Genomic DNA, 26115 nt, shown 5'->3' with positions numbered 1-26115 from the left:
TCCTGGGCAGGTCCCAGGTTGGAGCAGCAGGCCAGACAACCAGGCTCAGGTTGTTAGGCCTGGCCACACATGCGGACAGAGGATATGGTTGGGGCACCCTAGGGTGTGGGGAGGATCAGACTGGGATTGGGGGTCATGAAGGCTGTGTTCCAGGACTCCTCCTCCTGCCCCCAATCCTCTGTGCCCTATCTAGAGCTCTCCTAGCTTTGCTGATCTGTGCTCACGTCTTTGGGGAGCTGCCTGGTCTCCAGGGAGGGCCAGAGGTTGTTGCATTTCTCCGACTCCACTCTTGTTACCCCATAGCTGGCACAGAGCCTGAGACCACGGCCACTAGTAGGATCCACTGCAAAGGATATGGAAACTTCCTCTGAATGAACATCTGCAGGCCAAAGGCCATGCTCGTGCTGGGTGCTTGGCAGCCACAGTGTTGTCCACCTAGGACAGGCCCAGGTTCACCATGGTTGGCCAGGTTCAGGTGACTTAGCTTTTAATTAAAGTATTTTGGTTAGCGTATGTAGTAAGATGAATGGAGAAATGTTGATATTTTAATTTTATTTTAATTTTCTACATTTGTATTGTGGATAGTGATTTCTAGAACAGAGAGTCTTAGCATGTCATTTTATTTCAGCAACTTCCACTTAACTTCTGTGCCTTACCAGGGAAGTGATTCTAAAGGAAAGAGAGTGATAGTTACTTCAGAGGTGTATCTGAATCTGATTCTTGGTGGATTAGGTGGTGGAAGTCATATGTAGTTTGAAAATGCATGCTTTTGGAGAATTTACAACACCCTGTTGTGGGAGGTGTGTTGCCTCCTAGCTCTGAAAGTCCCTATAGTACTTGTTCCCATCTTGGGGTACTGGCTAAATTAGGATTATCAAGGGTCTAAAAGGAGTCTTAGAAAATGGTCCTCAACCTCCTGGTTAAAGAAAGATCTTACAGAGGCTCTCCAAGTTAGATGATACTGTGTGTGTGTGTGTGTGTGTGTGTGTGTGTGTGTGTGTGTGTGTGTGTGTATTACCACACCAAACTGGATTTACATACCCATGCACAATGGAAAGCCAAACACTGAAGCACTGGATTTTTGCAGTGAGAAAAGTCTATTGTAAGTTGACTGTCAAGGAGACAGAAGGAAATGCTCAAAAATGTCTTCCTGAGCTGGGGGCTGGGTCAGGTTTTATAAGCGTAGGGTAATGAGGTGTGATCTGATTGGATCTTGCAATGAGGTGATGCCAGAACTCAATCTGATTGGATCCTGGATCCTGCCATGCAGTGTCTACTTCTTAATACAGCCCCTGTTCCTGCTCCTCTATTGGAGCACTTGGATTTCCCCATAGTTGCATGCTTGGTTCATCTGGGCATGCTCAGGTTACATGACCTTCAACCTGGGGGTCCATGGTGACTGAAAAACAACTCACAGCTTTGTTACATAAAAGTTGAACTTGATTGGTCTGGTGTGGCTATATGTGTTTTGGGAGTAGTGGGTTAGGAAGGGGAAAAGTTGGAAGAAAGAGTACCTGAAAGTAGCTCAGACTCCAGTAGCTGAAGGGATTTTTTCTTCTCCTGATGTGAGCCTCTGTAGTCTACCAGTTTATCCCCAGACTTTCAGAAACAGCTTGGGTCATATTTCTTTTCTCTCTGGTTCCTTATAGATTAAGAGACTGGGGGGAGGGCGGTGAAGAAGGGGCCAGCCTTCAAGCAACATCGAGGCAAGATGGCAGCCACCACTGGCTCGGGAGTAAAAGTCTCTCTCAATTTCCGACTGTTGGAAGAACTTGAAGAAGGCCAGAAAGGAGTAGGAGATGGCACAGTTAGCTGGAGTCTGGAAGATGACGAAGACATGACACTTACAAGATGGACAGGGATGATAATTGGGCCTCCAAGAACAATTTATGAAAACCGAATATACAGCCTTAAAATAGAATGTGGACCTAAATACCCAGAAGCACCCCCCTTTGTAAGATTTGTAACAAAAATTAATATGAATGGAGTAAATAGTTCTAATGGAGTGGTGGACCCAAGAGCCGTATCAGTGCTAGCAAAATGGCAGAATTCATATAGCATCAAAGTTGTCCTGCAAGAGCTTCGGCGCCTAATGATGTCTAAAGAAAATATGAAACTCCCTCAGCCACCCAAAGGACAGTGTTACAGCAATTAATCAAAAAGAAAAACAATAGGCCCTTCCCCTTCCCCCCCATTTGATTTAAGCAGTCTTCATTTTCCACAGTAGTAAATTTTCTAGATACATCTTATACACCTCAAAGTACTGGAAAGGAAGCTCCCATTCAAAGGAAATTTATCTTAAGATACTGTAAATGATACTAATTTTTTGTCCATTTGAAATATATAAGTTGTGCTATAACAACAACAACAAAAAAAGATTAAGAGATTGGGTTAGAATGGGAGAAACAGATTAGTCAAACATCCTAAAGATTAAACGTCAATTTTGTATTTTGATGATCATGGTTATATATGAGTTTCATCCATTGAAAAATAAACACAAACACATGTCCCTGTAGGTTCATCAGTGGTAACAAATGTACCACCCCAAAGCAAGATGTTGGGGAGGCTGAGCACATGTGGGAGGCAGGGTCTATGGAAAATCTCTACTTTCCATTTAATTTTGCTGTTAACCTAAAACTGCTAAATAATAGTCAACTTTTAAAGAGCATACCTTTTTCTAGTTGCCTTTAAGCACTTAGTGTCTTATAACTTCATTGGTATTTATGGCAAAAAAATAAATTGAGGCTTCTGTGCTGGAAGTGAAACTGGCCCGGTTGTCTCATAGAACTGATGTTTATGGTTTATTTTGGATAAACATAAAAATTGACCTTTCCAGTCTTAAAACTTGAGAAAGTTACATTTGTCTTATCTGAGTTCCTTTCTCAGGAAACTAACCAGCAAGCTCCCCAGATAGTATTATGGAACTGAAACTCACCAGGTCACTGCATCTAGACAGTGAGACACCAGACCCCTCACTGGACATGATTGCCTAACTGATCACCAGCTTCCTGTTGACCAGTCTTTTTCTTTACTCCTCCCTAATTCCTATTTTTCCACACAGTTATGTTTCTCCCTTGCTGTACCAACCCCTACTTTCAGTTGGTTGAGGAGATAGATTTGAGACCAACGTCCCATCACCTCAGATGCAGGACTGGAATAAGTCTTCTTCCCTGGCAGTACTCCTTGTCTCAGTGATTGGCTTTCAGTGCAGAGAGCAATGGGACCTAGACCAAACCCCTGGTGTTTTGGTAACAGAAGAAATATGCTGACATATTCCTTTGTCCTTTCTTCTCTGCTCTCTCTTCCATCTCCCACTTCTTTATACAACTGCTGGCTTTTAAACCTGTTGCCCCCTCTCTGATGTTCACTTAGGCTCAAGACAGTGCCTGGTATGTAGCAGATGTCCAATAAGTTTTATTGACTGACTGAAAAAAAGCAGGAATAAATGACTCTGATTTGAAGGTTCTAAACTTTGGTATAACATGAACCTCTGTTTCAAATTCAAGAGGCATTTGTTACATCTTAGGGGACTCCAACAATTTGAGGATTTCTAGCCCTATACATTTTTGTTAAGGGTTAAAATGAGTCCTAGTTTTAGAATAGGTTTTTATAAATGGAAATTGGTTTTAGAGATCATCTAATCAAGTACCAGCATTTTTCAGATGAGATTTTGTATGTGTGTGCTCTTGTGGGATTGAGAAAACAGGGATCAAGAGAGGTTTACTGATGTGTTCAAAGTGTGTTCAAAGTGTGTTCAAAGTCACAAAGCCAGTCAGGGGCAAAGCTGATGTTTTGAAGTCCAGCTCTCCTGACTCTTAGTAGCACATTCATGACATGACGATTCTCAGAGAAAAACTAAACTAGGAAGATGTTCTGGGAGGTGACAAATGCCACATTGATGATTTGGATTCTATGGTGACATGAATATAACTTGTACATTTTCCTTATCATCAAGCTGATTTCTACTACTGAGAATGTTCCCCTTTCTGAGGAGCGTTCTGTAGCTTCAAGTTCTGTGACTTCTGAGAAGGGCTCTGTGGCTTTGACCCTGAATAGAAGTTTTAAATGAACTTATTTTATATATATATATATAAAGTCCCTTAAGTTTCTAATGTCAGGAAATTCTAACTGTGAGCTTATATAAATTTGGATTCCTAATGGGAGATGAAAATTCAATAAAGTGGGTCCTGCTGATAACCTACAAAACATTAAGTTACATATCAAAAATCAAAATAGGATATGAATAGAAACACTTATCTTAGACTCATCTTAAGTTAAGCACTTTCATCATAATTGGCTTGAAAACATTGCCTGCCTAGAGGTGAAATAAAGTCTGCTAACGTGTACGCCTGCAACAGAAACAGAGCCGACAATCAGTTGAAATGATGTCTTCAAGAGCATCAAGATGTCATTCATAGAAGGCTTGGAGACCTTTGGAATTAAATGGAGAGAGGTTGAATTCACTTTATGTTTAATTGTCTAGATAATATTTGTAGTCTTTGTCTACCATCCTTGCCAAATTACTGTGATCCTGGCTGCTTACTGGTCTGCCTAACCCAGCCCAAACTGGGTGATTAGAATCATTTGGGAAAAGAAATGATTAACTCTAATGTTAGCTATGGGGACCTGTGGATGTTTGGATTGATTCAAAGAAGAGGAAGAAACTAAGCCAAAAGGGTGGATGACTGATGAAAGTTATTTAAATAGTAGGAAGTCCACAGGTCCTATTTTAGACAAAATCTGATTGTTTGGTTGTCTTCATACCTTTCACTGATTACTCCTTATCACTTCTAGAAAGGCATTAAAATGACATTTTACACTTTAGTATAAATTACATTAGTTTTACTATTTTTTAATATATTTTTTCTTTTTTAATCCCTAATGTGATAGTCAAAGTATATTAGTTTTACTCGATTTTTCTGCCTTAAAAAAAGCAGCTAGGACTTCAAACATTTTTGACTCCATGTACACTTAAAAGAAGAAAACATTTTCTGAGTTTAACTAAATTGAGATCTGATTAGATTCTAGCCTTAGTACTTTTTCTCCCTTCCTTCCTTTTTTTGTCCTTTCCTCATCCTCTTTCTCTCCCTCCTTCTCCTTTTTCTTCTTCTCTCACTTTCTCTCACTTTCTCTCTCTCTCTCCACCCTCTCTCCCATCTTTCCTGTCAGGAGAGGAAATGGAAGGAGAATGGTAGAGCTGGAAAATGTGCTTTATAAATGTTTTATTCCTTCCAGGATGTAAGATATATTACAATTTACCAATGATAAAATTCAGATCCTTGAATATAAACCATTTCCCTTATTGACTCTGCTTTTTATCCGCACCATTTTAGAGCTGGGTAAACAGGGCATGGCCAGAGAAATTTCGCAGTGCTCCAGCCTACTTTTCCACTGGAGGAATCTCTTCCCTCACCTGTGAAAAGGCCAGGGAGGAGAGCTCAGGCCTTTCTCCATCACACTGTGTAAGAGCTTAGCACTTGGACTCTCGAACATCCCTCTCCTGGAAGCAAGAGCAGAGAGGCAGCCTCAGCCCCGGCCATTCATTCAGCCCCGTATACAAGGTCTGTCTGAGGTGGTGCATATGCAGGCAGCAAGAAGTCCAGCTACTTCTCTCTCCAGCCTCCCCCATCATTGGCCTGTCACAGTGCCTGGAAAGAACTGAGAAAAGACTGTTAGATCTTGTTTATTGGACAAGGTGTTATGAGATAACTTTTAGGATGTTGGGGCCATTTCCTCAATCTCTCTAAAAGTTGTTATTTGTTATTTTCCTTCTGGTACTTCCATCTGGTACTGTGTACTTTTTATCCTCTCACCTGTTATTATTTCTCTCACCCCTAAAACATAACAAGGCATTTCTGATCATGTGTGATGTTTATCCTTTTAGTGAGAGGCTTTAGATAATAGATAAATAATAAGGGGAGTTTTAGTAGTTTTTCCTAAATATAATTTAAAGCAGGATATATATATATATATGTATTTTTTTTAGCTGCTGTTTTGCTCTGTTGCCCAGGCTGGAGTTCAGTGGCACGATCTCTGGTCACTGCAAACTCTACCTCCTGGGTTCAAGTGATTCTCCTGCCTCAGCCACCTGAGCAGGTGGGATTACACAAAGCAGGATTTTTTGAAAACTGTGAACCTCAATTCATTAGTGGGATATAAACTCAATATAGTGAGCTTCAACTTGCAGCAGCTTTTTTTTTTTTCTGAGACAGAGTCTCACTCTGTTGCCAAGGACGGAGTTCAGTGGTGCAATCTCAGCTTACTGCAACCTCTGCCTCCCCAGGTCAAGTGATTCTCCTGCCTCAGCCTCCTGAGTAGCTGGGATTACAGGTGCCTGCCTTTGTGCCCAGCTATTTTTTTTTTTTTTTTTGTATTTTTAGTAGAGATGGGATTTCACCATGTTGGCCAGGCTGATCTTGAACTCCTGACCTTCTGATTCGCCTGCCTTGGCCTCCCAAAGTGTTGGGATTACAGGCGTGAGCCACCGTGCCTGGCCAGCATTTTTTTGTTGTTTTTTTTAAGGAAAAAATTATATAAAGTGTAGCAAAAGTCAGCACAGTTTTGTGAAACTGGCTTCAGTTACACAGCCATGTGGGAGTGTAGACTTGGGTGTGACGTGAAATGCATCTCTTTCTTGTTTTTGAGACAGGATCTCGCTTCGTCACCCAGGCTGGAGTGCAGTGGTGCAAACATGGCTCACTGCAGCCTCAACCTCCCTGGCTCAAGCAGTCCTCCCACAGCCTCCTGAGTAACTGGGACTACAGGCTTGCACCAACATGCCTGGCTAGTAAAATACATCTCTTACAGTGGGTCCAAAGAATCTGAAGCTATTGATTTAAGGCATTCATGCTTTCTGGGCTCAACTTAAAGTAGCATGTACTGTCTTTGTAAGATCTGAAATCACTGGGTTTACCACAGAGCTTACATTTCCAGAGGAACCACTTCACCTGACTGGTAGGAAATCCACAGGGCCTATTTTAGGTAGGCTGGAGGTAAAAACTTACTAGATAATAGAGCTGTAATAAGAAGTTTAAAGAACTATTTGTACGAACTGTACCATCTGCTTGCCACTGCTCCAAACTTTTACCCACTTGCTTTTTGTAAAGAGGTCACTGGCTTATTTAAAATATCCTTTTGTAATGTATTGGAAAGGTGTGAGAACATATGAAAATGGTTGTCAATGGAGACGGAAGGGGCTTTGTTCTCACTTAAGAGAGCCCTGGGAGGAATAAGGTTTTATCTGGATCAGGATATCCAATTGCATTGGATAAACATGGCCTGAGGCAGGATAAAATTTAAAAACACAATGATAAACCTCCTGGTGACATTCTCTGTTCCTTTTATAGTCCCTCAGCTGGCTTGTTTGCAGGGTGCAGGATGGGTGACCACCTAACGTGCTTATGTGGTCAGTAAGTTATCTGAATAGGGTCTCTCTGGACGCCCTAGAACTTGTGGAGCTGGGTTGTAGCATAGTAAATGCAAGCTGTGCTGGTGTTCACAGCTAGAGTGAAGGAGAGTGGTTGGATGTGCACCTGGCTCTGCAGGAAGCCCATCTCAGGTTGTTGCTGAGGATATGGCACTGGAATGGTTGGAAAGGCTGTAAGAGCTCCACATGCCACCTGGCCCTTTTTGGGTATGTGGTGCACAGAACTGAGCTGCTATTTAGACTGACAAAAATAGAGGGATTTTTTTTCTCCCCTCTTTGGGCAACCTGCCCTGTATTGTACAGAGGAAGGCACAAAGAAGTCAGTGATTTATAGACCCTCTGTAGGGAAAACAACAAAAAAAGCAAAACAAAAACGTCCAATAAACTTAAGCTACACTTTTCCATTAGCAGCTGGTTTTGCCTTTCTTGGAAATAGCGTTTCTTGTATTGAATCCAGCTTTAGAAACTCCTCCTGTAGTCTAAAGATCTGTCATTAGACAGGTCAATGGGTAAAGATCATTGGAGCTGTTTTTATCTTTATTCTGTCCAAGAACTTGCCTGCTTATCCTTCTCAGACAATATAATGTTTCTCCAGACTCAGGAGTAGATAATGGCTTATGAAAATATATTGATGTCCTATTTGGAAACTGACCTTTTACTTTTATCCTTGTTATCCATTTTCTTCTTCCAGTCTGTTATTTGAGAAGGTTGGGACAAAGAAATGCAAAAGGAGAGACCACAGCTTGCTGGGGATCTCGTCCACCTCCAATAAGCCACAGGCCATGTCTGTACACTTAGTCAAGGCCCTTTGAATATGTTTTGTGCCAGTTTGACTCCTTTTTCATGTGCAGACTTAAAAAGAGAAGTAAACTGACATCTCATTATGGAGGACTTCACCTCAAGTATGGACATCAGAGAGAGGCTTTGACAGAAGTAGGCCTCCTGACTTATTTTCCCCAGGATCCCAGTCTTTACCCTAAGATCTTTGAATTGTTGCTGATGGTGGTAGTTAGAAAGTGAATAAAGAGGAGGCACATTACACACAAGGGATGAACCCCTAGAACTTTTCATTCAGTGGAAGAGGCTGGTGGAGGGGAGTGAAACAAGGCTTCCCCTACCTGTAGAGGTTCCTTGTCTGGGCTAGAAATTAAATTGACATAAGACAGATGAACAGGAGAAAAACATATGTAACTATATATGCGTGGGAGTCCCACAAACTAAGAGACTCCCACAAAATATGGAAGTCCATGAAGAGTGAGATGATTGAAGCTTATCTAGCATCCTGAGCTACAGAAAAAATCGGGACCCAGGATCTCTGGTCGGGGAGGCAGCAACAAGCCTCGGGGAGGGTAAGGGGAGGAAACGCACGGTGAACAAAAACTGTCCTGCTATGCAGATAGAAAATCGTCAGGTAATAAAAATTATCTCAAAGCAGCCTTCTTGCTTGTACCAATAATTTACTACTATAGATTTTCTTTATAAAAAATTTTCTTTTATAGATGTAAATTTATTTTACAAAAGGGCAGTTTTTCAGAGCTATTCCTGTGTTAGCAGTTTCTCAGAATAACCAGCTCAAAATGAGCCAAAGAGGTATATTTTGGGATGGCATATTCTGGTCCCCTACAGTCATATTTTGGGGTGGTGTATGCTGAGCCCCAACACTGAACACTCATGAGGGAGAAGGGGAGGGTAAGTTATGCCTTGATGGTTAATTGCTGGAATATCTAGGTCTCGTGATTTCTTGTTCTCCTGCTATTTGGTCATTAACACAGCTGCCCAGGAATTCAGTGGTGAAAAAAGATGGGGGGATAAAATTAAAACAAGTAAGCATTTCCATTACAGAGTAGACAAATCTGATTTTATTCCAAAAAAAAAAAAAAAGAAAAAAGGAAGAGTTTCGCTCAATTTTATTTTTCACATGGTGAAAAGAGGGTGTTCCCTTAGTCTTTTCTCTACTTTCCAGTGACTGCATTTTAATAATCTGATTTCTCAGGATATCTGACTGGTGAAGCATTTCCTGACCCCAGTTACTGAGGCTAATTGCGAGTTAATTATATGTCTGCTCATTATTTTGCTTACTTCCTAGTCTGAAAACAACATTAATTGCTCACACTCCAGAACTGGGCCAGGAAGTAGCATCATAGGGTATGATTTGAGATGTTAGAACAGCTCCCTCCTCACTATCTTTACCACCGCCTAATCAGACTACCTAGAATTATACCATTAGAGAGATGTTATATAGGCTAAACATGGCGTTGTTTTTCTCAGGAAGAGGCAATCTTATAAATTTTCTTTAAAAAGTTTTTCACTTTTTCTTTTATAAGTTGGTGTGCATTGCAAGTTATAAATCTAGTATTTCTTCCTAACAAAGTTTTATTAATTTATAATGCATTTTTAGTTGATGATATATTAAGCTATTATTAGTTAATCATATCCAAGTATAAAGTATTTCAGGATTTTGCTACTGAAAAGCTACCTGAGACAAGGGCATTGTAGAATTTGGAATGCTAGAAGGACGAGGGATGGAAATAGCATAATATAGAGTATGTGCAGGCTCAGGGATCTAGTTGTCAGGTAGGAAAAACTTTTTCTCTACCCTCTTATGTTTAGTATATGGGGACCTTCAAATTAAACTAACAAAAGACAGTTCAACAAAAGAAAAGGCACATGATTTTATTAACATTTACATGCTTGGGTGTTCACAGAGCAGAAGTGAAACTCACATAACTGATTAAACTTGAGTGGTTATAGACCATTTCCTTTTAACAAAGGAAAAAAGGTTTGGACTTCAAAGTATGACAAATTGTGGGGAAGTGAGTAGGAAGTGTGTGGTAGGAACTAATGGAAGATAAAGGCTATTTTAGTAAGGCCTATTTATGCAAACTCACTATCTTTGATAAGACTTTTAGGTAGATAAGGGGAAGACTGTAGATCTCTTCCTGTATCTTTTGATTCTCAGTTGCTTTCGGCTCAAAATAATCCTTATGTCAAAGTAGCATATTTTGAGTAGCATATTCTGATCTCCTTCAGAGGCAGGTGAAGGGAGTGTTACACACAGTTAGATAGCTCTAGACCCCAAGGCTAAATTATATAGTTCTATGACATTTACCTAATATTGAACCTAATCCTTAAAACGTGAATGTTGGGTGACCCCTGTCTTAATGAATAGACATATGACTTTATTCAATCAATTTGAGGACATAATTTGTATCCAGACTTTATGGAATTGTGATTTACCTTGGTTGATGTGGTTTATACAATTAATACCTATACCTGAGTGTCGGTCTGCTGGGCCTAAGCTGAAATCTAAACATCCAGGCATGTCTGGTTGGCTGATAACAAGGTCCTAGCAGGTGATTTGTTTGAATTAAGGTATTTGTAATGCTATAGGAAGAAAATGTTTGGTAGTTTGCGGGCATTTGACTGGGCACTGTGCTACATCCTGCATAAATAGATGCTGAAAGAACTCTTGTTCTGGAGGGCTTCTGTTGCTGTGGGGTGTAGTTGAGAAAGTGCAATTTACTCTTAAACACGGTTTAAATCTTATGTGCAGGCCATGTGCGGTGGCTCACGCCTGTAATCCCAGCACTTTGGGAGGACAAGTCGGGCAGATCACATGGTAAAACCCTGCCTCTACTAAAAATACAAAAGTTAGCTGAGCATGGTGGTACATGCCTGTAATCCCAGCTACTCAGGAGGCCGAAGTAGGAGAATTGCTTGAACTTGAACCCGGGAGGTGGAGGTTGCAGTGAGCCAAGATTGCGCTACCCTACTCCGGCCTGGGTGACAGAACGAGACTCCATCTTGAAAAAAAATAAATTTTACTGTATACTTTGTGATATACTGGCAACCTCTTTAATATCTAGAGATGAAATATAAAATCAGGACTAATTTGTCCATTATATACCCTATATATGCAGCAAAACAAAATGCACTAAATATACAGAAAAAATGGTGCCTGAAAATGTCCTAGTACCAACACACTAGCATATTACCCTTTGCAATTCCTTCCCTCCCACCTCTTCTAAACCTTTGAACAGGTATAGTTCACAGAGGTGGTTTAACAACTCCATTTCCAAAAGACAATATTTCCTATGAATTTTAGCAAAATATATCTACAAAGTGATATTTTACTACCTCTATGTGTAATATATGTTGGGCACTTCTGAACATCTAGGTAGACTAGATGTTTTAGATAAGGAGTTAATTTGTCCTCTATGTACACACCTGTCTTTAATAAACTGCACACATATAACAATAGTTATAATTTGAAAGAGTCTTCGAATATGAACATTCTGGCCCAGGACCTTCCCATCTCCTTCAACTCAGTGGGTTATAATGCTCAGATTTTCAGAAGAGAATCTTTCCCAGGAATTTTAAAACAAAATATACAAATATATTAGTTTACTAACTGTACTTTTGTCACACACTGACAACCTCTTTAACATCTGGAAAGACTAGATGTTGTAAATTAGGACTCATTTGTCCTTTGTATACACTACATACACAGATAAATAAAACAAACACACAGACATAAGGGATGACGGTTAATCTTGCCTCACTATAAAGCAGAATGGCACAGAGCTCTTCACTCTTTCTTCTCCTCCCTCTTCCCTTGAACCAGTGCCCAAACACAATGTATGATACTTAAGAGGTGGTTTGGTCAATCCTTGCCCTGTCCCCACCCCCACTACCCTGACCCTGCCACCCTGAATCAACATAACATATATGAATTTTAACAAAAGGATATTTATGGAATGTTAAATATACTTTATTGGACAGTGTAATCCATGTGTTACTTTGTTTTCATATACACCCTAGGGCAATTAGTTAGCATTTGAAATACATTGTGGGTGGTTTGCACTTGAAAACGGTTTTTATTATAAAAACATTGCTAATTTTTAAGGTGTGATAATGATTTTAAGATGTGGTTATATTATCTTTTAGAGCTTCATACTAATGCATCTGTGGATGAAATGATGTGATGTTTGGATTTGCTTCAAAATAAGTCATTGTTTGGCTTGGGTGTGAGAGGAGAGGAAGAATGGCTAAATAGAGATGAACAAGATTGGTCTGGGATTGATAATTGTCAAAGGTGGGTAATGGGTTAAGGGCGGTTATTACCCTAGTCTCTAGTTTAGAATATATTTGAGATTTACATAATTAAACCTATTTTTAAATCGTAAAACAATAAAAATAAGTGTATGAAAGAACCTACTTACTGCAAGCACTTTGTTTCTGATTAGCCCTGAAGGATATGGTAATTAGGGTAAAGGATATCAGAAATTATTTTCCTTTTGTTGAAACAACAGCTGTTCATAAAATGTAAATTGGCAGAATATTGTACAGCCATCTCCAATGTCACAGGAATAGGATTTAAGAATCTGGCAAAGGTAGCAGACTCCCCTTTGGACTGGTGTTCTAGACCTAGGGTATACTGGGTCTCTTGTCAGGTGCTTAATGGAGGATTTTATATCTTGATTCTGACCAGAAGGGAGCTGTACCTGCCTGCTACCAGAATACTGTCTATATTAAGCTGTTTTTGCATTGCTATAAAGGAATACCTGAGATAGGGTAATTGATAAGGAAAAGAGATTTAATTGCTCACAGTTCTGCAGGCTGTACAGGAATCATGGCAGCATCTGCTTCTGGAAAGGCCTCAGGGAGCTTTTACTTATGGTGGAAGGCAAAGTGTGAGCCAGCGTCTTATATGGAAGGAACAGGAGAAGAGAGAGAGGGGGAAGTTGCTACACATTTTTTAAACAGCTAGATCCCATGAGAACTCACTCTGTATAAAGTATCAATGGGGGATGATTCTCGTTCATGAGAACTTTGTCCCATGATCCAATCACCTCTCAGTAGGTCCCACCTCCAGCAATGGGGATTACATTTCAACCTGAGATTTGGGTGGGACACAGATTGAAACCACATCATTCTTCCCCTGGCCCCTCCCAAATCTCATGTCCTGCTCACACTTCAAAATACAAATATGCCTTCCCAACAGTCCCCCAAAGTCTTACCTCATTCCAGTTTTAAAAGTCCACAGTCAAAAGTGTCATCTGAGACAGTGCTCCTATTTACTTATGCAAGTGTCTCCAGCTTGCTTGAATTCCTCCCCTAAAAATGGACTTTTCTTTTCCACCAGATAAGTAGGTGGCAAATTTTCCAAACTTTTCCCCAAACTTTTATGCTCTGCTTCCCTTTTAAATATAAGTTCTAGTCTTAGGTCATTCATTTGCTCACACATATGTGCAGAGGCTGTTAGAAGCAGGCAGGCCACATCTTGAATGCTTTGCTGCTTAGAACTGTCTTCTGCCAGATACCCTAACTCATCACTCTCAAGTTCAAAGTTTCACAGGTTCCCTAGGGCAGGGGCATAGTCCAATAAAGCTCTTTGCTAAGGTGTAGCAAAAGTGACCATTGCTCCAGTTCCCAATAATTTCCTCATCTCCATCTGAGACTTCTTCAGCCAGGTCTTTCAGATCATATCACTACCAGCATTTTGGTCACACCATTCGATAAGTCTCTAGGAAGCCCTGAATTTTCCCTCATCTTCGTGTCTTTTTTGAGCCCTCCAAACTGTTCCAACCTCTGCCCATTACCCACTTCCAAAGTTGCTTCCACATTTTCAGATATCTTTATAGCAATGCTCCACTCCTCAGTGCCAATTTTTTGTAGTCGGCCTTTCTCACATTGCTATAAAGAAATATCTGAGACTGGGTAATTTATAAAGAAAAGAGGTTGAATTAGCTCATGGTTCTACAGGCTGTACAGGAAGCATGGCAGCATCTGCTTCTGGAGAGGCTTCAGGAAGCTTTTACTCATGGCAGAAGGCAAAGTGGGAGCAGGCTCTTTACATGGCAGGGGGCAGGAGAAGAGAAAGAGCGGGAGGTGCTACACACTTTTAAACAATCAGATCTTGTGAGAACTCACTCACTTTATAGTACCAAGTGGGAATGGTGCTAAACCATTCATGAGAACTTCTCCCCATGAGCCAACCACCTCCCACCAGGCCCCACCTCCAGCACTGGGGATTACATTTCAATATGATATTTGGGTAGGGCACCCATCCAAACCATATCACTGTCCCATCTGCTGCTAGTGAAATTTGCAGGCAACAGTCTTTTCAGAGGCCAAAATCGTCAGTGCACTGAGAAGTGCACTGAAGTATATTGAGTTTAAGAACAAACTCCGTGACTATCACACCTGCTTGAAAATGAATGTTTGTGTGCTTGCCAGATTTGGTCATATGGCCTATCAGAGAGGTTAATGGAAAGGAGAATGCTAGGCCTCACTACAGACACAGGGAGTTTTAAATAGCCACTTTGGCTTGGGCTGGGCTCAGAGAAGACACTGGGGGCATCCTCCCACTTCTGTGTTAGGCACAGCATGTCTGCCACAAAGTGAGGGCTCAGGAATAGGAGTGGTGTCTGTGTAAGCCCAGGGTCGGCACCCTGCTGCAGCCTTCTGCATTCACTTCTGCTTAGGCTTCCCACAAGCGGGAGGGAGTGGAAGGAAAAAGGAGTGGGCACATTGAGAGCACTTTTGATAACCCCTGATATTGCCTAGTGACTCACAGAACAATCTGAAGGAAATAGCAATTCTGGAAAGGGGTCCTGAAGTGTGTAGGTAGGAACAAGAGTGAATGAATTGGTGTAATTACTCTTGATCTCACTCCCACGTGTACCCTTAGCTTTATAAGGCTTTGGCAAACTTGTGTTATACAGATTAATATGAGTTTCTTTTCTTTTTTTTTTTTTTTTTGAGACGGAGTCTCACTTTGTCGCCTAGGCTGGAGTACAGTGGTGTGATCTCGGCTCACTGCAATCTCCGACTCCTAGGTTCAAGTGATTCTCCTGCCTCAGCCTCCCGAGGAGCTGAGACTACAAGCATGTGCCACTAGGCCTGGCTAATTTTTGCATTTTTAGTAAAGACGGGATTTCACCATGTTGGCCAGGCTGGCCTCAAACTCCTGACCTCAAATGATCCACCCGCCTTGGCCTCCCAAAGTGCTAGGATTATAGGCATGAGCTACCATACCTGGCCAAGATGAGTTTCTTGTTCATCTGTACATTGTCACTAATTTTAAAAATGTGCATATGTATTTTATGTCAAGTCATGTATGGCTGAATGATGGGGATACATTCTGAGAAATGCGTCCTTAGGCCATTTTGTGATTGTCAAACATCATAGAATACACTTGCACAAGCCTACAAAGTATAATCTACTACACAATTAGGCTTTGTGGTATAGCCTATCACTCCTAGGCTACTAACCTGTACAGCCTGTGACTATGCTGAATACTGTAGGCAATTGTAACACAATGGTATTTGTGCATTTAAACATATCAAAACATAAAAAGCATACCTAAAAAGTAAAAATACAGTACAAAAGATAAAAAATGCTATACCTTGGCTGGGCGTGGTGGCTCATGCCTGTAATTAGCATTTTGGGAGGCTGAGGCAGGTGGATCACGAGATCAGGAGTTCAAGATCAGCCTGGCCAAGATGGTGAAACCCCATCTCTACTAAAACTACAAAAATTAGCCAGGCAAGGTGGCAGGTGCCTGTAATCCCAGCTACTCGGGAGGCTGAGGCAGAGAATTGCTTGAACCCAGGAGGCAGAGGTTGCAGTGAGCTGAGATCACGTCATTGTACCCCAGCCTGGGTGACAGAACGAGACTCCATGTCAAAAAACAAACAAACAAACAAACAGACAAACAAAAAAACCTACACCAGTATAGGGCATGTACTATGAATATAGTTTGCAGGACTGGAAGTTTGTCGTGGTGAGTGGGTGAGTGAGCGGTGAGTGAACGAGTGGATGTGAAGGCCTAGGACATCACTGTACACTACTGTAGACTTTATAAACACTATACACTTAGGCTATACTAAATTTATACAAATATTTTCTTTAATAACAATTAACCTTAGCTTGCTGTAACTTTTTTACTTCATAAACTTAAAAAAGTTTTAAAAACCTTTTTGACTCTTGAAATAACACTTAAACACCTTGTATAGCTGTACAAAGATATTTTCTTTCCTTATATTCTTATTCTATAAGGTTTTAAAAATTTAATTATTTTTACTTTTTAAACTTTTATGTTAAAAAAAACACAAACACACATTAGCCTTGGCCTACACAGGGTCAGGATCATCAGTATCACTGTCTTCCAACCTCCACATCTTGTCCCACTGGGAAGTCTTCATGGACAGTAACACATGGGGAGCTGTTTTCTCCTATGATAACAATGCCCGCTTCTGAAACATAATACCTCCTAAAGACCTGCCTTAGAATGTTATACAGTTAACTTTTTCTTAAATAAGTAGGAGTATACTCTAAAATAACCATTAAAGTATAGTCATTTACTGTTTTTATCAGTATTATGTACTGTACATAATTGTATGTAGTATACTTTTTTGGTTGTTTTTTTGAGATGGAGTCTTGCTCTGTCATTCAGGCTGGAGTGCAGTGGCATGATCTTGGCTCACTGCAACCTCTGCCTCCTGGGTTCAAGTGATTCTCCTGCCTTAGCCTCCCAAGTAGCTGGGATTACAGACACCTGCCACCACGTCTGCCTAATTTTTGCATTTTTAGCGGAGACAAGGTTTCACCATGTTGGCCAGGCTGGTCTTAAACTCCTGACCTCAGGTGATTCGCCTGCCTCAGCCTCCCAAAGTGCTGAGACTGAAGGTGTGAGCCACCATGCCCAGCTCTATGTGATATACTTTTATACAATTGGCAGTGCAGTAGGTTTGTTTATAGCAGCATCACCACAAACACAAGAATAATAAATTGAGCTGTGACATCACTAGGCAATAGAAATTTTTTGGCTCCATTATAATTATTTTTATTTTTAAAATTTTTAATTTGAGACAGGCTCTCAATCTGTCACCCAGGCTGGAGTGCAGTACACAATCATCACTCACTTTAACCTTGAATTCCTGGGCTTAAGCAATCCTCCTGCCTCAGCCGCCTGAGTATACAGGACTACAGGCATGTGCCACCACACCGGGCTAATTTTTTAATTTTTTGTAGAAACAGGGTCTTGCTATGTTGCCCAGGCTGGTCTGGAATTCCTGGCCTCAAGGAATCCTCTTGCCTCAGCCTCCCAAAGTGTTGGGATTACAAATATGACCCATTAAGTCTTATGGGACCACTGCCATGGACCAAAACATTGTTATGCAGCACATGACTCTCTCTCTCTCTCTCTTTCTCTCTGTGTGTGTGTGTATTTAAATTAATATATCTTGAGTACCTTTTGATGTGTTTTGGGCTCTGCTTTTATTAACATGATCTCACTTGATCTTTAAAACAACCCTACAAGATAGGTGTTAACTTTTATTATTATTATTATCATAAAACTTTGGCTCAAATAATTTGAATGACTTTTATTTATTTAACAAATATTTATTGAGCATCTACTAGGTACTAGGAATCATTTTAAGTGCCAAGGATTCAGAGATACATAAAGCAGGTATTGTCTCTGTGCTCAGGAAGCTGACTGATAAATAAGCAACCCAGAGTGAGATAATTTCAAATATCATTTTGAGTGCTGTGAGGCAAATAAATAGGTTAATGCATCTGACAGTAGCAGATGGTTGCGGGGGTCACCACTATATAGGTGAAGGGAACAGCAGTTACAAAGTGCTGAGCCTTTGCTTGAGGCTGACTTTTCAAGGTCACCCAACTTGTGAATGACAGCTCTGGGTTTTAATCAATTTCTGTGGAATGGCAGGCAGCAGCGGCATGGAAAGTTTGGCTTACTCAAGGTGAAGTCTTGAGAGTTATGGGAGCATGTTAAAATGATATTTGCAGGGCTGGAACGGCTCCAGAACACCTGGGCTGTGAGGTCCCCCATCACCACTCAGAGCACCAGGGACTTCAGAGGAAATATTTGTTTTAATCATTTCTGGAAATGGGATTGCTCTTTGATATTTTCTCATTCTGTTTGCCTGACAACCACACAAGAATCAGACTTTTTAAAGGCCTCTCTCGCCTAATCAACTAGATGCTTTGGAAAAAAAATTGCCAAATGATAGAAATATTTCCCTTTCAGCTTAACTGCTGACCCAGACTAGTGAAAGAAATGGCCTTTCAAAGAATAAATCTATGAAATTCCATTTCTGGGGCAAGTGCCTTGATTTGCATCGAGCATTGTTGTAAATGTCAACTGTCCGGCTCCCACTGTCAGCCTGAATGGCCGTCAGTGTTTACCCTCCCAAGATAATTCACTAACTTATTCAGCACATGGTTGGAGGCTGAGGCCATCCTGTTTCTTGTTAATCTCAATCACATCCCTCTTTCCTCCTTCTTTTTTCTCCTATGAGGCACTTCTAGATTTTTCAAGGTTATGATGAAATACTAAATTCTTCGCTTAGCAGGGCTGTTAGTTTTCCTGAGCTTCCTTGCCGAGCCAGTGTTCCCACGGCTGTTCCTGAGAGCAGGTGGGAGAATGTGAACCCACTGAAGAGACTGAACAAAGGGACAAGCAGTGGCAATTTCCTTCCCTTGCCACTGGAAGTCGATGTGAAGAAGCAAGGGCACAAAATTTTTCCAAATCAAAAATACCAGAATATACATGCCGTCTTGTTTGCCAGTATCCCAAGGACCCAGAACATAGTAGGTGTTGAGTAAATACTTACTGAATCACAGCGAGTTGTCTCTACTAGCTTAACCATCCTCCCATGGCCTCCTCAGTCCCTTCCTCATTGGACACTGCTGGATTTTTGCCAATTGTTTTCTCTTGAGGAAGGGGTTGAGGGGACAAAGGGAGGGAAGGCTGGACAGATTGCCTGGGCATGATTGGCTGCAGCCGTTGTGACTCTTTTCCAGCTGCAGAGCATTTTGCATGTGATGAATGATACAGAAACATGCCTCCAGCAGCCAACTGGCCCCTCACCAGTTCTTTGTAAATACCAGCCAGAGGCAGCTCTGGTCTTCCGCCAGGCTAGAGACAGTGAAAGCAAACCTCGCAGGTTCCTTGCCCTCACATGGGGCTCATGAAGACCCTACAGCTGTTGTTTCAGATCCAGATGAATTCTTTGTATTTTTCCTTTAGAGAATCTACTAAGGAAATGTCAATCCCCCACTTCCCTCTGCCTATATATATTTACTTTGGCAGAGAATCACTCTGCATTCCTCTCTTCTCCACTCTCATCTCTTTGATCCAAATGTTCTCTCCTGCTGGTTGCTTCTTGTCCCTGGAAGTACAAAACACATGTCTGATTTGGTAGAAACATCAGGAGAATATCTGAATGTCTTAGGTTGCTTAAGGAGGGTCTTGATTAACATAGCTGTGTGTTTCAAAATCTGTTTTACCTGTTCTTCTATCAGCAGCATGATCATGAGCCAGTCTAGGAGAGACACTTTATATAAATGAAAGATTTGGCTCAATTTCTAGGGGGTTATTTTACTGTGTTTTGTGGCTTTTGAGACTCATACATTTTCATACTTTAACACCTCAAAATTTGGAAGGCAAATTCTTATCATAGATATATGCCATGCATTAATCAGGAGTGCTGTTTTTTCTTTTTTGGTAGATAAAATAATGGTGTGTCTTATAATAGATGGAATCTTAGATCTGATGAAATACAGTAGTTTATTTTGGCCAGAAAGATCTCAATTTGCTTATTTATTTTTCCTTTGGTTCTTGATTTGGAGATTTATTTTTCTAGTTATTTTTTTTTCCTATTTGGTGTTAATCATTCAGACTAATCTATGAACTAAATATTTCTATAATCAGCCCATTTTAAAATGTTTCCACATGATAATTTTAAATATATATAGATAGACTTACATAAAGGAAGAAAGGATCCAGGAGTGAGAAAGCCGAGGTTCTAGTCCTGCTTTTGCTTTAACCTTGGATAAGTAATTACCTTTTGAGCTCTTCTTTCTTGGCTATAAAATAATGCATAAGAATGCAGTGATTGCGAAGACTTTGATTTCATAGTGGCCCCTCTTCCCTGCTGGTTGTTATTCAGAGTCAAAGGCATGAGACGGGTAGCAAATCTGATTAATATCTCCTCAGAGTAAGGTTATGTCATAGTGACTGGCGAGAACCTGTCATGCCAGACTAAATTAGTTTTCTCTGTGAGATAATTATGCCATTGCATGAACAAAGGAGAAGAGCTAATAGTTGAGTGCCAACAGAGTGCCAGGCACTGTGCTATCTGCTTGCTGTGGGTTGACTTGTGTACACCTCCAAAATGTTGAAATCCTAATTCCCAGGGGCTATGGTATTTGGAAATAGGATTGTCTCAGTCTGTTTGTATTGCTATAACAGAATACCTAAGACTGAGTGATTTATAAAGAAAATAGATTTATTTAGCTTGCAGTTCTATAGGCCGGGAAGTTCAAGGAGCAGAGCACTGGCATCCTCTCTGCTACTGGTTGGAGGGGTTTTGTGCTGCTTCCACTCATGGTGGAAAGCAGAAGGGTAGGCACATGCAAAGAGGTTACACGGCAAGAAAGGAGCAAGAGAGAAAAACTGGGGAAACCAAACTCTTTTTAACAAGCTACTCCTGCAAGAGTGAATTCATTCTAGAGAGAACAAATCCAGTCTCAAGAGAGTGAGAACTTACCCACTACCTCAAGAATGGCACCAAGCCATTCATTCTTACCCAAACACCTGCCGCTAAGTCCCACCTTCCAACACCACCATGTTGGGGATCAAATTTCTACATGTGTTTTGTTGGGGACAAGCAATATCCAAACCATAGCAGGTCTTTACAGATGATCAAGTTAAAATGATATCATTAGGATTGGCTCTAATCCAATATAATTGTATTCTTATAAAAAGGGGAAATTTGGAAATAGAGACAGACAAACACACAGGGATAGTGCCATGTAAAGATGAAGGCAGAGATTGGGGTGATGTATCTACAAATCCAGAGCACAAAAGATTTCCTGAAAACCACCAGAAGCTAGAAGAGATGTGTGGAACATTCCCCCTCAAAGCCCTCAGAAGGAATCAATCTTGTTGACACCTTGGACTTCTGGCCTCTAGAACTGTGAGACAATCCATTTCTGCTGTTTAGCCACCCAGTTAGCGTTGCTTTATTATGGCAACCCTAGGAAACTAATACACTGCTGTAGACAGACTGAATCATTCCATCCTCACAATGATACTATCCATTTATTCCCCAGTGTGCTAGCACTAAGGCAGGAAACAAATGAAAAATGTTTGCTCTCGTGGGGCTTACGTTCTAGTGAGAGAAGCCAGATAAAAAACAAACAAGTAAATATGTCATATATCAGATGATGAGACATGCAATGGAGAAAAATAAGGCACGATGAGGGAGAACAGAGAGTGTGTAGCGTGGAGGTGGCGGTTACTGATTTATATAGGGGTGTCTGCAAAATATTGTGTAGAAAGAATATTGCAACTTCACAGCAAACAACATGAAGGCATGCTCTTGGTGTGGTCACCCAACAAGTTTCTCTTTATTATTTTTAAAAAATTATTTTTTAGAGATGGGGTGCAGTAGCACGATCACAGCTCACTACAACCTTGAACTCCTGGGCTCAAGTTATCCTCCCACCTCAGCCTCTTGAGTAGCTGGGACCACAGGAGCATGCAACCATGCCAGGCAAATTTCTTTATAAATCTGTTCTGTTTTTGTGTTTACTTTTTTGAGACAGGGTCTCACTCTGTTGTTTAGGCTGGAGTGTGTGGCACAATCATGGCTCATTGTAGCCTCCACCTCCAAGGCTCAAGTGACCCTCCCAAAGCAACATCCTGAGTAGGACCACAGGCATGCACCATCACTCCTGGCTAATTTTTTATGTTTTGTAGAGATGGGATCTCACTATGTTGTCCAGGATGGTCTCAAACTCCTGGGCTCAAGCAATCCTGCCTCAGCCTCCCAAAGTGTTGGGATTACAAGCGTGAGCCACTGTGCCTGGCCTATAAATCTGTTTTATGTGTGAAAAGCTTAGACATGTGGAAATAGTTGCCTAGGGTTATATAGACAGCAAATAGAGGAGTTGGCATTTAACCCGGATATGTAACCGCGAGCGCATACACTCTTAATCACGACAAGGGCATTTTGCTCACCCTGTCTTTATTGATTCCAGTATAATTTATGTTCTGTTTAGCCAGAGTCTAGTTGTAGAGTTTCTATGATTAGGCAAGGAGAATATTTCCCTGATGATTCTTCCAGAAGCGTAGTTTCCAATGACCTGGTATCAGTGTGAGGGGCAAATGTCAAGTGGTCTTATTGCCCTTGGAATCACTGACATCTTGACTAAAGGTGTTGAAGGTGTGCTTATTTAGCCTATTGGTGATGTAACATCAAACAGACCAATGTGATATTATTAAATAGCAAGCACAACCCTAGGCAAACAGGATGAAATCTAATTGTATAAGGGTGTGAGTAAGGACTTATATAAACCATAAAAATAATTATAGAATTGGCTAGCCATCATCCTTGCTTTAAAAGGCCTGTGGGTCAGAGCTGAACTATGATCAATGATCATGATCCTTGCTTATCATGAATCAGCAATATCATGTCATTGTGGGGGAATAAAGCTAAGACTATCCAGGGCAGATGTAATTCTTCCTCTATGCTCTGAGTACATCAGCCATGACTGTGCTACAAATAATATTGCTTCCTGAACTTAAAAAGAAAGAGACTCAAATATTAGTATTTTAGTTTAGCCAATAAAATTGGCAAAGTTAAAAACTAATCCTCTGTGTTAGTGCTAGTTCAAAGCAAATATATTTTCATGTACTTCCGATGGCACTCCTAATGATACCACCTTTCTACAAGGCAATTTAACAACATGTATTGAAAACCTTTAGCTGTGAATATTCTTGGAGCAATTCCAATTTCAGTATTTTTTTTTTCTCAAATCACTAGAGACAGATGAAAAATTTAGCTACAAAGTGTTTATTGCAATATAATTTATATAGCAAGATTGGTTAATATTGTAAAATGTTGGCCAGGCGCGGTGGCTCAGGCCTGTAATCCCAGCACTTTGGGAGGCCAAGGTGGACGGATCGTGAGGTCAGGAGATCAAGACCATCCTGGCCAACATTGTGAAGCCCTGTCTCTACTAAAAATACAAAAATTAGCTGGGTATGGTGGCCCATGCCTGTAGTCCCAGCTACTTGGGAGGGTGAGGGAAGAGACTCGCCTGAACCCAGGAGATGGAGGTTGCAGTGAGCTGAGATTGCACCACTGCACTCCAGCCTGGGGACAGAGTGAGACTCTGTCTCAAAAAAAAAAAAAAAAAAAAAGGTAGAATGTTATATGGCTATTAAAATCGTGATGCTAAATAAGAATTTTTAACTGTTTTCAGTTCATACATCCTTTTGGGAATCTGGTAAAAGCAGTGAGCTCCCATCTTGGGAAGAAAGCACTTATGTACCTACATAAAAATTTGTACATAATTTAGTGTATAATTTCATGGACTGTGTAAAGTCTATGCACAGACTCAGGTTGAAGATGTCTACCCTGTAGGGGTAATAATTAGTGACGGGGAAAATAGTCTCCAAAACACATATGTGCATTGGCTTATGAGACTGGAAAGATATACATCAAAATAGTTATTAGCTCTGAGAAGCAGGATTATGAGTTTTGAACAATTTCTCCTTTGAGCTTTTCCATATTTCTCAATTTTCCACCATAAAAATGTATTATTTCAATATGATTTAAAAAATATTTTAATATGGAGCAAAGGAAAAAAAAAAACCCAAAAATTAAACACGGGAAGCTTAGAGAAATCCTCAAGAAATATAACAAAAATGATACATAATGAAAAGTGCAAAGAAACAATATTGCTTTGCCTGTAGTAATAGGTATTACTATGAGGGCACAAAACAGTTTTCTAAGCTCATGGAACATTCAAAGGAAATGGATTTAATTTAAACTAAATGTTACACTTGGGCAGAAAGTAGAATTGTGTTACTATTGGTGTTGTAAAACACTTCGATGGGGGCCCCCAAGGACAAGATGGAAACTTTGTCCCTGGAAATGCAAAAGATGTAGCCAAAAATTATGGATCTCATGGATTTAGGCATCCATCTCCCCGAAGGCATGAAACGGTATCAGGTTGTTTATCTTGAGCCTTTCTGCTCAGTTTGTTTATGGCTTTGAAGCAGGGCACAGTGGTACACAAAAGGGAAAGACACTGGGGGTACCCAGCCACCTGCTCCATCATCACCTACTTCAGTGATGCCCCCTCCTCACTCAGCATCAGGATGAGGGTGGAGAGTGTTGCTTCTCTATAAGGTGATTTGGGTCTCCTATTAATCACATTGACAACCAGGGAAATTGGTGATCTGATTTCAACAAAGCTGAAATTCGTTTTGGTTCCTTCGTCTGATCCACAGCACTAAGTGAAGTATTCAATAGACAAAGTCCAGCCAAGTAAAATTCTCCTCCATGCTCACAGTTATTAATGTGAATGTCTCCTCTGGGGGAAAGTATTTTGTTTATTGGATAGACCAAATCCTCTGTAGACTCACTGAATCTGCAAAGGAGTTTCTTTAATCTGCACTGTAGGTTTGGCAATTCTTTGACCTTGTTATTTTTTCTTTTTTATCATGCTTACCATTCTTTTTGTGAATGTTAGGTACTGCTGCTAAAAGTATATGACTTAGGACAGTTCAGTTTCTATGACAATGTGTGGATTGAATATCATTGTAACACACACACACAGACACACACACATGTACGCATGTATACTGCATATATGGATGTAGAAAGTCGTGGTTAAGAGCCTCAGGTCTATGGACAGACTTCCTGGGTTGGGCCTCTGGTTCTGCCATAGCTTTGTGAACTCGAGTAATTTATTTATTCTTGAGAAACTTCAGTGTCCTCACCTGTAAAATGGGCATAATAATGATTACTGTCCTCTGAGAGTAGTTGTGATGATTAAATGCATTAATAGTAATACAGTGATTCTAATGTTACCTGGACTGTAGTGCATGTTTGTCAATAGTATCAACACTTTTAAATGTTAGAAGGTTTATGAGAGACTCTGATTTCTGAGCCCTCTTAGTCCCAGGACACAAAACTCTTGCATGTTCCTAAGGTCACAGGAATCAGGATCTCCCTTAGATATTATACCCTTTCTCGGTAGTAGCATCTCTAGGGTTGGTACTCCCCAAACTGCCTTTACTAATGCAAGGTCATGATGTGGGTAGGCTTACCCAAAGGAGTTCATGAAGTAGATAGAGCTCTCACGGCTCTGGGCACCCGCAGGAGTGGAGTCCTGCTAGTTATCTATCCCTAAGTTAGCCTACTTGCCATGGCCACCTGAGGAAGGGGTTCCATCTTAGGCTCTTGTGTTTTTACTGGTCTCCCAGGAGGCCACAGACTGGTAGTATAGAATGTCCTTTCTGCTTCACAGCTTAACTGTCTGATTGATTATTTCTTTATGTACTCTCTGCTTTCCAGTGGGGTACCTGAGTCCCTCTTGGAATTCTTGTTCTTTGGGATCCCAGACTTGCTGACTTTTCTAGATGAGCCAGGGGAGCTGATTATATTGACATGCTGACAAGGACAGCTCACAGAATCGTGGGTGAGTGTATTTCCCTTTCCACAGAGTCAACTTTCTAGATTTGTAACCCAAATATCAACTCAACCTTGTAATAATTTGTTCTTTCTCTGTTAAAGATTCTACCATAGTCTCAAACAATGTATCAAATAAACACGTAAGAGTATTCTCTATAGCATATA

At 40.7% G+C, this 26115-nt stretch overlaps 1 protein-coding gene across 2 annotated transcripts; it reads left to right on the top strand.

Annotated features, from left to right (window-relative positions):
* The first annotated feature begins 1677 nt into the window (after window positions 1–1677).
* LOC105540679 (ubiquitin-conjugating enzyme E2 variant 1-like) lies at window positions 1678–2364 on the top strand. 2 transcript variants are annotated; one of them, XM_011981371.1, is made up of 2 exons: window positions 1712–1881; window positions 2008–2356. In XM_011981371.1, exons 1-2 carry the CDS (start codon window positions 1712–1714, stop codon window positions 2153–2155), a joined length of 318 nt encoding a protein of 105 aa, XP_011836761.1. In that variant the 3' UTR covers window positions 2156–2356. The 2 variants fall into 2 exon arrangements, with proteins under 2 accessions (XP_011836760.1, XP_011836761.1); XM_011981370.1 differs by having other exon boundaries at window positions 1678–2364.
* The last annotated feature ends 23751 nt before the right edge of the window (window positions 2365–26115 follow it).

This window comes from Mandrillus leucophaeus, unplaced genomic scaffold (genome assembly GCF_000951045.1).
Source record: "Mandrillus leucophaeus isolate KB7577 unplaced genomic scaffold, Mleu.le_1.0 Scaffold225, whole genome shotgun sequence".
Taxonomy (NCBI): Eukaryota; Metazoa; Chordata; class Mammalia; order Primates; family Cercopithecidae; genus Mandrillus; species Mandrillus leucophaeus.
Note: the sequence above shows the minus strand (reverse complement) of the source record. Positions and strands in the feature narration are given on the sequence as shown.

Excerpts from the sequence above, each read along its gene's own strand:
- LOC105540679 (XM_011981370.1), top strand. The coding sequence starts at position 1,712 with ATGGCAGCCACCACTGGCTCGGGAGTAAAAGTCTCTCTCAATTTCCGA.